The 12,659-nt window shown below is 42.6% G+C and overlaps 1 protein-coding gene across 6 annotated transcripts in view; it reads left to right on the forward strand.

The window, feature by feature from the left end:
• LOC144522028 (genetic suppressor element 1-like) overlaps positions 1–12,659 on the forward strand; it is a 31,867-nt gene that overhangs the window by 10,149 nt on the left and 9,059 nt on the right. For 5 of the 6 annotated variants that reach the window (XM_078256781.1, XM_078256782.1, XM_078256780.1 and 2 more), the window contains exons 4-7: positions 2,444–2,598; positions 2,750–2,953; positions 5,605–5,814; positions 6,656–6,933. In XM_078256781.1, coding sequence (XP_078112907.1) covers positions 2,444–2,598; positions 2,750–2,953; positions 5,605–5,814; positions 6,656–6,933 — 847 coding nt within the window. The remainder of the gene's footprint in view (positions 1–2,443; positions 2,599–2,749; positions 2,954–5,604; positions 5,815–6,655; positions 6,934–12,659) is intronic. The other variant, XM_078256785.1, reaches the window with a different exon arrangement.

Genomic DNA, 12,659 nt, shown 5'->3' on the forward strand with positions numbered 1-12,659 from the left:
ACACGTCGTACACGCTGATGTTCCAGACAAGACATCTGCTCCTCTCGCTCTGTGTATCTGTACTTTTTGTTCCTCCTTTTCTCAGTTCTCTCTCTCTGTCTCTGTCTCTGTCTCTCTCTCTCTCTCTCTCTCTCTCTCTCTCTCTCTCTCTCGCTCTCTCGTGCTTTCTCTTAGCACAGATGAGTCGTCTGTCTCTTTCTGTGTCCTTTATCCATCCTGCTGCTGCTCCCTCCATTAAAGAAATAGTCCCAGTGCTTGTCAACATCAAACTGTCAAAACCAGCCATCCCTCTGTTTTCTCTGTCTTGGCTTATTCCTTCATTTTCATGCTTTTACCCCTCTGCCTCAACCCCTCTTCATCTCACTAATCAGTCCATGTCTTTTTCAGCAACACATGAGGGGTTTGTAAAGAAACACTGCAGGCTGCAGAGACTGGCACCTATTGTGTTCAGCTTCCTGCAGAGTGTGTGTGTGTGTGTGTGTGTGTGTGTGTGTGTGTGTGTGTGCGTACGCGTGCGTGTGTGTGTGTGTGCGCGCGTGTGTACTTGACCCTTCACCACAAAAGGCTTAGGATGTGAAGAGGGACCAGTGTATGTGTGTGTGTGCGTCTATGGATGTGTTTGCTTGTGGGTGTGTGAGCGAATTTAAGGTGGGGCGAGGACCCAGGCCCCTCACACAATGCAGGGGTTAGCCCCCACAGTAGCCACTTCCCCCTTGATCAGAGCTGCCTTTCTCCCCCTTTACAAAGACCTCTCTGTGGCTCTGCCTGCCTGGGGCTCCCATTCAGACATTCAGAGAGAAAGAAGGAGGGAGGGAGGCAGGAAAATAGAGAATACTATGTTAAGAAAGGAGGGGAGGGAGAATAAGAATGAGCAGGAGAGCGATAGAGAGAGGGCTCTGAAGCTGTGCATAGATTCAGTATTTGTCCTTACTGTATGCAGCTTGTCCTAGAACAGGGTGATTTAGGCTAAAGAAACAGACTTTGTGTGTTTATTGCTGCATCTGTGAAGGCCGTTGGCTGTCTGCGGGGTCAGAGGTCAAGGAATGTGATGGCTGCTCTCCAGACTCTCCGTGTTTCATCTCCCCTTCTCATTTTGAACCAGTGGATGATATAGTGAGAGAGAGACAGTCTGGTTTGAATCTGCTTTCCATGAGTGACACATTCAAAACTATTCAAACATATTCAAAGCAAAGATATTTCACTACAGGTCAAGTGTTGTACAAAACTAAGGTAGCAGATCGGGTGTTGCTGGAAGAGGCAATTTGTTTGTGGTTTTACCATGGTTTCTCTGACCTGTATTGCTGTCTGTTGCTGTAACAACAAGATTTGAGACAATGTAGTGGAAACAATGATTTTTAATTTATAATATACTGTAGTCAAAGGTTTTCTGGCAGCTTTTTCATCTTTAAACTATAGAAATCAGTGTCCGCGAAGCATTTTATCCCACAATGTTAGATTTTTAGCCAAGCTGGTTTGTGGGTCTATTAATGGCAAGTATGTTGGTCAGTGAAACGGTTTAGTCCAGACCGAAATTTCTCTTTTCATCTTATGCCATCATTGGGTCAAAATTTGTATTTGTCCCAAACTTTGGTTTATATAAATACCTGCAAAACTAACGACAATCCCATCAGCCTCAGCTGTACTTTGTGTTTAGTGCTGATAAGTAAATGTTAGCGTGCTAACACGCTAAACTAATATGATCAACATGGTAAACATTATACATGCTATAAACACAGCATGTTAGCATTGTTATTGCGAGCATAGCTTGTATCTCAAAGCACCGCTGTGCCTAAGTAGCCTCACAGCCTTAAAGATTATCTTTTGCCGTTTTGCCTCTTTAGTTGAAATATTTGGAGAGATGCTAGAATAATAACACATGTAATATTAATCAACCTATTAAGCAGCGACAGAGCCAAGCCCAGAACACAGTCAGATGGTATGCATTCTTGCCAGCTGTGTCACTATTTGCTGTACATTTAAATGCTTTTAAATTTGGGAAACATCCTTTTGTAATTTGTGCTTTTTTACACCCATGACTGCTTTTGTCATTGTGATGATTTGAAGGTTGGATTGTACTAAAAGCAATCAAGGACTTTGTGGCGACTAAATCCTCTGAGTAGGAAGCTCTTAGAGAGAGAGAGAGAGAGAGAGAGAGAGAGAGAGAGAGAAGGCGATGAAGGAAAGAGCAGTTGGCCAGATATTAGGATCATCTTTCCACTTTGATCTTGACCTGTTATGACATATCAGACCCACTTTTCCACTCTGCTGAGCCTCTGGGTGCAGCTCGGGGAGGTGGGGGGGGGGGGGGTTGCGCCTCCTCATTTCCCTCTTCTCTTTTCCTGAACTTTTTCCTGCTGAGTTTCAATCTAGCACACACTCAAACCCCATGGACATACATAGTCTGTTCTCATGCTGTCTGCCTGCCCATCTGTCTCCCTGTCAGGTTGAGTCGAGTGTTCAGGGACTCAGTAGGGAGCGGGTGGGTGCTGAGAACACCCAGCCACAACAGGATAAGAGGACTCCGCCTCACCCCCTGGCTCACCCCTTTGGCCTCACCCCCAACTCTGTCATGCAGGACCCTAGAATACAGAGCCTTAGGTAAGTGCAACACACACTCATAGTTTGACCTTATGTATTTGTATGAAAGCAAAGTAATTTTTGGTTACAACCCTGAAAAATCATCAAACAGAACCCGTTTGAAAGCACATCAAACTGTTCAAGGTTAATGCTGTGTGCACTCGTTCTGCAGTTTGCCTGGGCAGATGCACCCCGTGGTACCCTCAGGTGCCGTCCCAGAGGAATACCTGAGAGCGCTCCGGCCCTTCGCCACCTCAGAAGACCTCCGACTGACCTCTCTACCCCTGAGCCTGGACCCTGCCGCTGCTGCCCACGCTGCAGCTGCTGCTGCTTACTATCATCCTGCCTACCTGCATCACCCGCTGTCCTTACCAAGGTAACAATACCACCTAATACTCTCAATTCTTTTTTTTCAAAGATTATTTTTTGGGTATTTCTGCCTTTAATGATAGGAAAGCAATGGAAGGGGGAGAGAGAGGGGGAAGACGTGCAGGAAATCGTTCCAGGTCGGACTCAAACCCTGGACCTTCTGCATCGAGGCATGAACCTCTGTATATGTGCACCCACTCTACCGACTGAGCTATCCTGGCCACATTAAATTCTCAATTCTTAACCTCTCATACTCATGTTATCTAGTCACCCACAGAATTTCAGTTTAAATTTTAATCAGGACATTTGATTGAAAGGTGCAGCCGTAAAAATAACGTCTTTGGTTTGAATCTTTCTCTCATTAGGAGATTATTGTAGCTTAAATGAGGTGCTGGAAAAAGCAGTTAGAGTACATCACTTACAATACATATGATGTTATTCAACAGCATGTTTTATCCAACCAAAGTCTTTAAGAGGAAATCTAAGGGGAATTTTGGAAACGTCACGGTACGAATGCTAAACTATGCTGCTCTGTGCTTCACCAAGGTAACACAGAGATAAACACGCCATCTTTTCGCATGACTAAAACACCACCAAACCTTCATCTTGTAGGTAGACTTCTGCCATGTACCTGTGTTCACTGCCCATTTCCGTTTTTAATAGAATGCATGAGTATTTTCTTTTTATAACAATTACCACATACAGTAGACAGCGAGGAAAGGAAACATTATTTGAACAGCACAGTTCATACACAGTGTAATACAGAGAGTTTTGATAAGACAATGGAGCTACAATAAAATGTGAATGAATACTAGAGCTGCAAAGATTAATTGATTAATCGATTATTTGTCAACTCTTAAATTAATCGCCAACTGTTTTGATAATCGATTAGTCGGTTTGAGTCGTTTTTTAAGACAAAAGTAAAAATTCTTTGACTCCAGCTTCTTAAATGTGAATATTTTGTAGTTTCTTCTCTCCTCTGTGGCAGTAAACTGAATATCTTTGAGTTGTGGACAAAGACATTTGAGGATGTCATCTTGGGCTTTTGGGAAACACTGTTCCACATTTTCACAATTTTCTGACATTTTAGAGACCAAACAACTAATAGATTAATCGACTATGAAAATAATCGTTAGTTGCAGCCCTAATGAATACAAATGATTAAAAGGGTACTTTAGTTAATTAAACAATCAAAATGTTTTAATTTCAATTAGGGCTGTCAAACGATTAATTTTTTTAACTGCGATTAATCGCCAAATTCCTGTAGTTAATCACGATTAATCACATGTTTTATCACATAAATAAAATTCTATTTTTTTGCATTTCAGAACAGTTTTTTGGAAAGCCATTCTTACCAGTGTATCTTAATTGGGAATCAAATGAATGCGAAGAAAGTTACTTTATGAACTTGACTTTAAGATTTGTAATTGTTTATTATTTATTTACTGTAAACAAAAGAAAAAATTGTGACTCTGTCATTATTGCACAATTCCTACAAGTACCTAACCTAACTGAGATGTAACACTAACACTTTGCTTATACAGTACAAACAAAATGCTCCAAAAAACGGATGCAACAGCAGGACATTTGTAACCTTTACGTTTTTCTAATAAGGAATGTAACAATTCTCCTGGACAGAAAAGGGGGTGGACAATGTCCCAAATGACAAAAAGTCAAAAAAACGATAAAAACAACAAAGTCCTAAAACCGTATGCTGATATACATAGTCAATATAGTGTGCAGTAACTTCTAAATAATTTTGATTACTCACTGACGTCCAGTGATCACCGGTTAATGAGACAGCGTTTGCAGCACTTTGCAGAAGTTCCAGTTGGGCTGCTTTCTCCGTGTCGTACAGGCTGTGTATGCGTGAAACTACTGTCCCCCTCGACAACTTTTTAAAAGTAAACTTTCCATTCAGAATCTTATTGGCATCCATTTCGGCGTCTCGTGCTCGCCATCCACTCAAAACGTAACATTAGCCTAATACTCTTTGGCCGGCTCGCAAGCCCAAACAAGTGTATGCAGCATGCCTGTTGTTTTGTTTCCGGTCTAACTAGATCTGGTGTGGTGTTGTAGTTTTTCTAACGTTACTAGTTGTTGCAACAGCATGTGAAAAAAACTACAGAGTTTGCTAGACCAAAAAGAACGTTAATCTCGCGATAAAAAATGTACGCCGTTCAAATGGGTTTGCGTTAACACCGTTAATAACGCGCTAATTTCAATATACTTCACTCTGTGCTCACTGTATGTGCGCTCTCAAAATTAGAAAGAGAATGTTACATACACACAGATCAAAGTATTATCCAAAGCAGTTGTGAAAAGTTCATCACATGTACACAGGGTGTTATCGTCTCTACTTTATGTTGGACTGGTACAATGAAAAAATGGTGCATTCTGCTAAAGACCAGGAGTACTCTTGTAAATACCCCTTTTCGTTTTCTAACTTACTATCTGCTGACCTGTATTTTTCTTTCAATTTTCTGGTTATTACCACATAACACCTCCTACAATACCTTCATACATACATCATCTTTTCATCTTCACTGCTACAATATTACCTTTACATATCAGATAATCGTCCTCCTTTTCATTGTTTATTTTACTTTTCTTCTTCTTTTCTTCCCCCCCTACATTTTTCACACTTGGCATGTGCAGATATAGTCTGACTGGTTTGCCTGTGTCCATCTGTCCATCTGTCCGTCACAGGATGGAGGAGTCCCTGTGTCTTTCTGCGCTGCGGTCGCAGTTCTACTCTGTGCCTGCAGGGGGCACCTTCTCTCCTCTTCACCCCTCTGCCCTCCACTTGCACCTGCCTGGAGGCCGTTACCCAGGAGAACTAAACCACACAGCAGCGCTAGCTGAGAGGTAACATACACATGCATCTCTCTCTCTCTCTCTCTCTCTCTCTCTCTCTCTCTCTCTCTCTCCCCTGTCTGCAGGGCTGTGTAATCTCTCTCTGCAGGGTAGGCACAGGTTGCTGAGTGTGTGATATTTATAGCACACACCCCACAGTGTCTCCTATACACTCATCACACACACTGCCCTTCACACACACACACACACACACTGCACACCCATACACATGCATATGCAAGCCAGTGCATACATTAAATTTCACACATAAGGAAGTCTCTTTCTTTTTTTCTCTCCATTTTCCTTCATCACTGTGAGCTCCTTTCTCAGTTTCACAATACACAGTGTTCCCCTGTGGCATAATGCACAGGGGAAATGTTTGTGTTTGAAATGGATGGTATTTATCGTCTGGTTCTGTAATGGCTCCTGTGTATCCTGTAGGTTTGTTTGTGTGCTATTGATTGCTGCTGAATGTGTTCTCGTGTGTGTGTGTGTGTGTGTGTGTGTGTGTGTGTGTGTGTGTGTGTGTGTGTGTGTGTGTCCTTTTCCTGTGGATACCTATTAAGTGTTCATCTGCTCTTGCTCAGTCATGCTGTGTATGGATTATTTTCCTCATGGTAAGTGGAGAGTGTGTGTGCATGTTTCTGTGTGTTTCTGCAAGTGTGTGTATGTTTGAGCAGAAATGTTTGTGTGAGGTTCACCAGTGTGTGGTTAATATCTGCCTCATGTTGGGTGTTGCATCTCTCACCCTCGTGTGTGTGTGTGTGTGTGTGTGTGTGTGTGTGTGTGTGTGTGTGTGTGTGTGTGTGTGTGTGTGTGTGTGTGTGTGCATACTTGTCAACCTCCCCCACAGGCTACAGATGGAGAATGAGCTCCGCCAGCGAGAGAGAGAGCAAGAGCGTGAACGAGAAAAAGAAAGGGAGCGCGAGGCAGGGCTGGAACGAGAGAGGGAGAGAGAGAGGGAGGAGGAGCGGGAGAGAGAGCTGGACAGACAGAAGGAGAGGCAGAGGGAGAGACATCAGCAGATGGTCAGAGCGGCCGAGAGCCACTACCTGGCTGAGCTGCAGGCTCGGAGGGCACCACTGGAGGACAGGGCCAGGCCAGGGGAGAGGCTGACCCCGAACAGACTGGGTACCTACACACACACACACACACACACACACACACACACACACACACACACACACACACACACATACTGATGTATGTGTGCACACATGCAGGCACATACACAACTAGATAGTGTTACAATCCCGACTCAGGGAGAAGCAACATGAAATACAGATGAGTTAAATTTTACTGATTGGAATTTATAGGGGAGGAGAGAAACCCTTCAGTACTTAGTTTTTTTTAAATAAATCATAACCATTTTTTGTCCTGCTATTGTGCGGCCTAAGAATGCTGATGTTGGTTAGAAAATGTTTCTGTCCAACACTTTGGTTTCGGCCAGATTGCCATGGAATTTGGTGTGGATATTTATGGCCCCCAAAGGAAAATTACTTATGGTTATGGTGATGCTCTGACCTCTCCTCTAGCACAACTATTATGCCAGAATTTATTTTCACATAATTGTTGGGGCAAATTTATTAACTTGAAATATGCTTTCCCGAGCTGGTGTCATCTTTAGGCCATAGTAACAACTTGGCACACAAGATATCTCATAATCTAAACTAATGCAGACTTGCTGAATACCATGTCTCTTAAATGTTGAACACTTCTGCTTACAATTACCCCATGACCTTTATCATAGTGGGTCAGTGTGTAAAGTATACTACATATGAATCTTGAAGATTGGATAATGTGCCTTTTGCGTTCATTTGGGTGTTTCCTTTTAACAGATTGACATTCACACTATTTTAAGGACACGACCTACTGTTCATAGCACAGAAGTCAGTCGTGCAGAAACAGTTAATGCACTTGTGTGGCTCAGTGGCACATTGAAACATTTTTAAATGAACTATGGCAGATGAATCATACCATACACCAGATAATAGCGCAACCTTTTTTTTTTTTTTTTTTATTTTTTGGGGCTTTCCCCTTTATTTGTTATTGACAGTGGATAGACAGGAAAGGTGGGAAAGAGGTGGGGATGACAGGTCGGACTCGAACCCAAGACGCTGCAAAGGACTCAGCCTACATGGGGCGCATGCTCTTACTGGGTGAGCTATAGGTCGCCCCATAATAGTGCAACCTTTTTTAAGATACATTTTTTATTGGTTTTATATTTTTAAACATACAGAACAGATAAACACAATTGAACAAGAACAACAACCCTCTCCCACCCCCCACCCTCTGCGGTCTCGAGGAAAACAAAAACAAACAAACAAAAACAGAAATCACATCTTGCCTAGTCGCTCTCCTCTAATTCTTGTGATGCTGAGGTCATTAGGACTGATACTTGTGCTGCTACGTTTTTCCATAGGTCTATAGTTGATGATTTGGCTTTGTTAATCCTTGCTGTAGAAAGCTCAAGCATAACTATGTCTAGAAAATACGCCAAACACTGTTTTATACAAAGCGAGTGGGTGGGGGAGCCAGCGCTGAGCTATCATTTTCTTGGTTGTGGTTGAGCCGGCTAGCCAAATTGTCTTCTGTTTCCCAAGTAGGTGTAATTTAGAGTCATCATTAAGTAACAAAACAATCGGGTCAGTAGGAATTCGACATCCTATCACATCAGATATTATTGATGTTGTTTTATTCCAAAACTCATGCACCTGTTCACACTCCCAGACCAGAAAGTTTCAGTTTGTTCAGGTTGGCAGAACGTGCAATAGGGAGTAGGAATGACTTTAGAGATGTATCTCTTCTGAGGAGTCCAATATGTCCTATGGCATATGTTGAAGTGGATCTGCTGGTGATTTGGGTTCTTGGAACAGTGGGAAATGTTGTCCCAAACTGTCTCCCGATTAATTATGTTCCCCTCCGGGCTAAGCTCTCGCTCCCATTTCTTTACTATTGGAAGTTCTCCTACGGATACTTGCATCAGTTTAGCATAAATTCTGGACACTAATCCTCTCACAGGAGAATCACCAAGCCATTTAATGATTGGGTACATCTCAAGACTGTTCCCCCATGGTACCCCATAACATTTTAGGGCTGATCTTAAGCGAAGATAAAGGAAGAAGGACGTCCTAGGGACCTCAAAGCTAGCTCTCAGGTCTTCAAAACTTAACATACCTTCATCTTTGAATAGCTGGTCTAGAGTATAAAAACTCTGTCACTCCACTGGTTATAAACAAAAGGTTTGTTACCAGACATTAAGTGTATGTTGTGCCAAATTGGGGTGTTCAAATGCCACTTATTGGTGTAGCGTAGTTGCTCCTCCACCTGTTTAAAGTTGGTCAATGTGTTGGTGATAATAGGGCCATAGGCTAGCATACACTTTTTTGGACACACACCTGTAAAGGCAAGGTCTTGCAGTCTTAGACTACCAGTGAAGTTTTGCTTTATTTCTCTCCATGAGACTGTAGATGAGGGGTCCATCCACACTCTGAGGGCCCGTAGCTGAAAGGCTCTGTGGTACACTTTAAGGTTGGGGAGGGCCAGGCCTCCCGTGTTTGTGGTACATTGCAAGGTAGAGTATTTTAGCCTAGGTTGTTTATTATTCCAAATATACTGCCGAATTACGGTATCAAGTTTCTTCCAGAAATGTATTGGTGGGGGTAAGGAGATCATTGTACTTAAGAAATTCACACGAGGAACTATGTTCATTTTAACAACGGCAATCCTGGACCGTAGCGATGCCGGCAACGCAGACCAATTGGCCAGATCCCTTTGAACACTACTTAGTATAGTTTCATAGTTGTCCTGGACAACTCGCTGTAGCGATGCGTGAATGGTGATGCCTAAATATGTAATTTTGCTTTAGGTTGGTATTGTATCACTAATAGCTGATGTCACCTGTCTGTTGTTCAACAGAAGAAGATTAGATTTATTCTAATTGATTTTATAGATTGAGCCAAATTCATTAAAGATCTTAAGAATTTTTGGAACAGAGTCCTCAAGGTCAGATATGTACAGCAAAATATAATCTGGAAATAACTATATTGAGTTGTTATTGGATTTAATCTGGACATTACATATTTTATTTTGCCTTACGGCCTGGGCTAACGGTTCAAGAGAGATCGCAAATAGCATGGGAGATAGCGGGCATCCCTGTCTTGAGCCCCGCGCGATGGGGAATGGCTGTGAATGCAGGCCATTGGTTGAGACTATGGCCATGGGATTCGCATATAAAGTACCTACCATGTCAATGAATTTGGCTCCCAAACCAAGCCTCTCCATTACTTGCCACAAGTAGTTCCACTCTAGGCGGTCAAAAGCCTTTTCCGCGTCCAGTGATAAAACTGCTGCCGTTGTTGGAAGGTTTTTAGCTTATTCTATTACATGGAGTAATCTGCGTATATTGTCTGCAGCTTGACGCTTTGGTATAAACCCTGATGAGTCGGGGTGGACTAGCTTCTCAAAGCGTTCTAGGCGTGGTACCTAGACTTTGGAATAAAGCTTAATATCAGTCCCAATGAGGCTGATGGGCCTGTAGTTCGAGCACTCCGTAGGATCTTTGCCCTTTTTGTGTATGACCGAAATTAGTGCAGTGCTGGTTTGTTGACGAAAGGTGCCCCTCTTTATGGCCGAGGTTAAAGTTTGTAAAATGATAGGTCCTAGTGTGTCAAAGTACTGTAGTAAAGGTTCTGATGGAATTCCATCCATCCCCAGTGTTTTCCCTTTCTTAGCTGTTTTTAACGCTGATTTGAGTTTCTCTAACGTAATAGGTTGACCCAGTTCTTGTGCCTCTTCTGGGTCAAGAAGAGGCAGGTTTACCTCTTTCAGGAACTCATACAAGGATTCATACAACTTTGAATAAAAGGATTGGAAAGTGGTAGTGATATCTTTAGGATTCGTTGAGATACCTCGGCCCGTGCAGATGCTGTTGATAGCAGCTCTGGACTTGCTTTGTTTTAATTTCAGAGCTAGTAATTTGCTTGGTTTACAACCATTAAAATAGTAATTTTGCCTCACTCTGTGCATTATGAATTCAGCTCTCCTTTTTAGCAAATCATTTAGCTCTGCTCGATTTGTGACTAAAAGAGTATGTGTAGATTTACAACGTTCTTCCAACTCTGCAATCCTTGCCTCTCTCTTTTTCTTCAAATTTGCCGCAAAAGGAAGATGTGAAATCTCTAATAAATCCTTTAGTGGCTTGCCAGATGTACGCCGGGTCCGAAACTGAGTCAGTATTGATTGATATTTAAACTCTGCCAGTTTGGCTCTAAACTCTGTATAAAAATCTGTGTTTTGGAGAAGGGAATTATTAAATTGCCACCTTCTAGATATTTCTCCTAACATATCACAATGGAATGTGGTTATCAGCGCATTGTGATCAGACAGGATTGCTGGTTCTATTGCTATCGCGTGGAACATTGCCTTAAGTTCACTGGAGCACAAAAAATAATCAATGCGGGAGTGGGTGAGGTGATGTGTGGAAAAAAAGGTGTAATCCTTGCTAGGAGGATTGTGCATCCTCCATATATCTGTAAAATGGTGGGATTCCACAACTGCATTGAACATGTCTGATATGTGTTTTGATGTGTGTCTGATAACGCAGCTCACACAAAAACTCCAGCTCAAAGCTGCCCCTCCTGTCTAAAGTCACAGGTTAACTGAAACGGGTCTAATGCTTTCCTATATTAAACATGAATAATGTTACAAAAAAAAACAACCTCAAAACTAAGTCCCAACCAACTATTTAGTTCTGAAATGTATGTATGAAAAACAAATCAGCCATGTAGGAGTAGTAGATAAAGATTATAAAATACACTCTAATCAAATCAAATCATTATAACTCGGCTCCCAAGCTCATACGTTAGTTTTGATCGTTTCGACCAGCTACTACGCTCTGAAATAGGCTGTGTAGGAAACAAACCATGCAAGAGTAGTAAATATAGATCATAAGATAAGTGTTTTATCATGTTCATTCAGTCTAATCAAATATTTCTCCCCAGCTTGACTCCCAAACTCACCCACCACGTTCCAACCAGCTACCAGTTTCTGGAGTAGGCTATGTAAAGTGAGCAGTCCATGTCCATCATGTTTTCAGCCTCATCAAACATTCCTTTAAAGTCAGGTTGCCAAACTTACATGCAGTGTCCTCGAGTCAAACTTGCACAGTGTTCCAGATACGCTAATCCACAGTCGTCGGGTCTGCCCGCTCAGGCTCACCGCACCGGACAAGAGGTCCCCATGTTGTCCTCCAGGCCCGATGGCAGGTCCCGGTCTGGTTGCGAAGTGCCCCGCGCGGGCGCCACGTCCCCCTCCTCCATATCCAGATCCGGACAGAGCCTGTCCGCTTCCTCGGGTGTAGTGAATATGAGCGTTCTCCCTCCGTGGTTTACTCTGAGTTGCGGGATAAATAAGAAAGTTTGGGATGCCTTTAGCATGCAGCTTGCGCTACACTCCTATAAATTCCTGCCGCCGTTGGTGAAAGCGCTGTAGTCAGGGGCAGATCTAGAAAAATATTTATGGGGTGGCGAGAGAGGGGCAGGAATTTCTGAGGGGTGGCAACATATGGCAGACGTATATATACTGAATTTTATCACAGTTTGATGAGAAATAGTATGTACACACTACAAAAGGGCACAGGCTGCCATTTACAAACTCATATAGACAAACTTAATCTCATGCAATCAATGTCTTGCATTTGAGGTTTCATTTGAAACCGCTCATATTAGGAATAAGTGACCATATAATGTGATCTCACTTAATAGGAGATAGCATTATCACAGGAAAGGCATTAAGGTAAGACACAGGTGATGAGTGGCAGATGTGTGAGAGGGGAAGCAAACAGTTTTTGACTGTGT

The sequence above is a fragment of the Sander vitreus genome, chromosome 8, assembly GCF_031162955.1.
Source record: "Sander vitreus isolate 19-12246 chromosome 8, sanVit1, whole genome shotgun sequence".
Taxonomy (NCBI): Eukaryota; Metazoa; Chordata; class Actinopteri; order Perciformes; family Percidae; genus Sander; species Sander vitreus.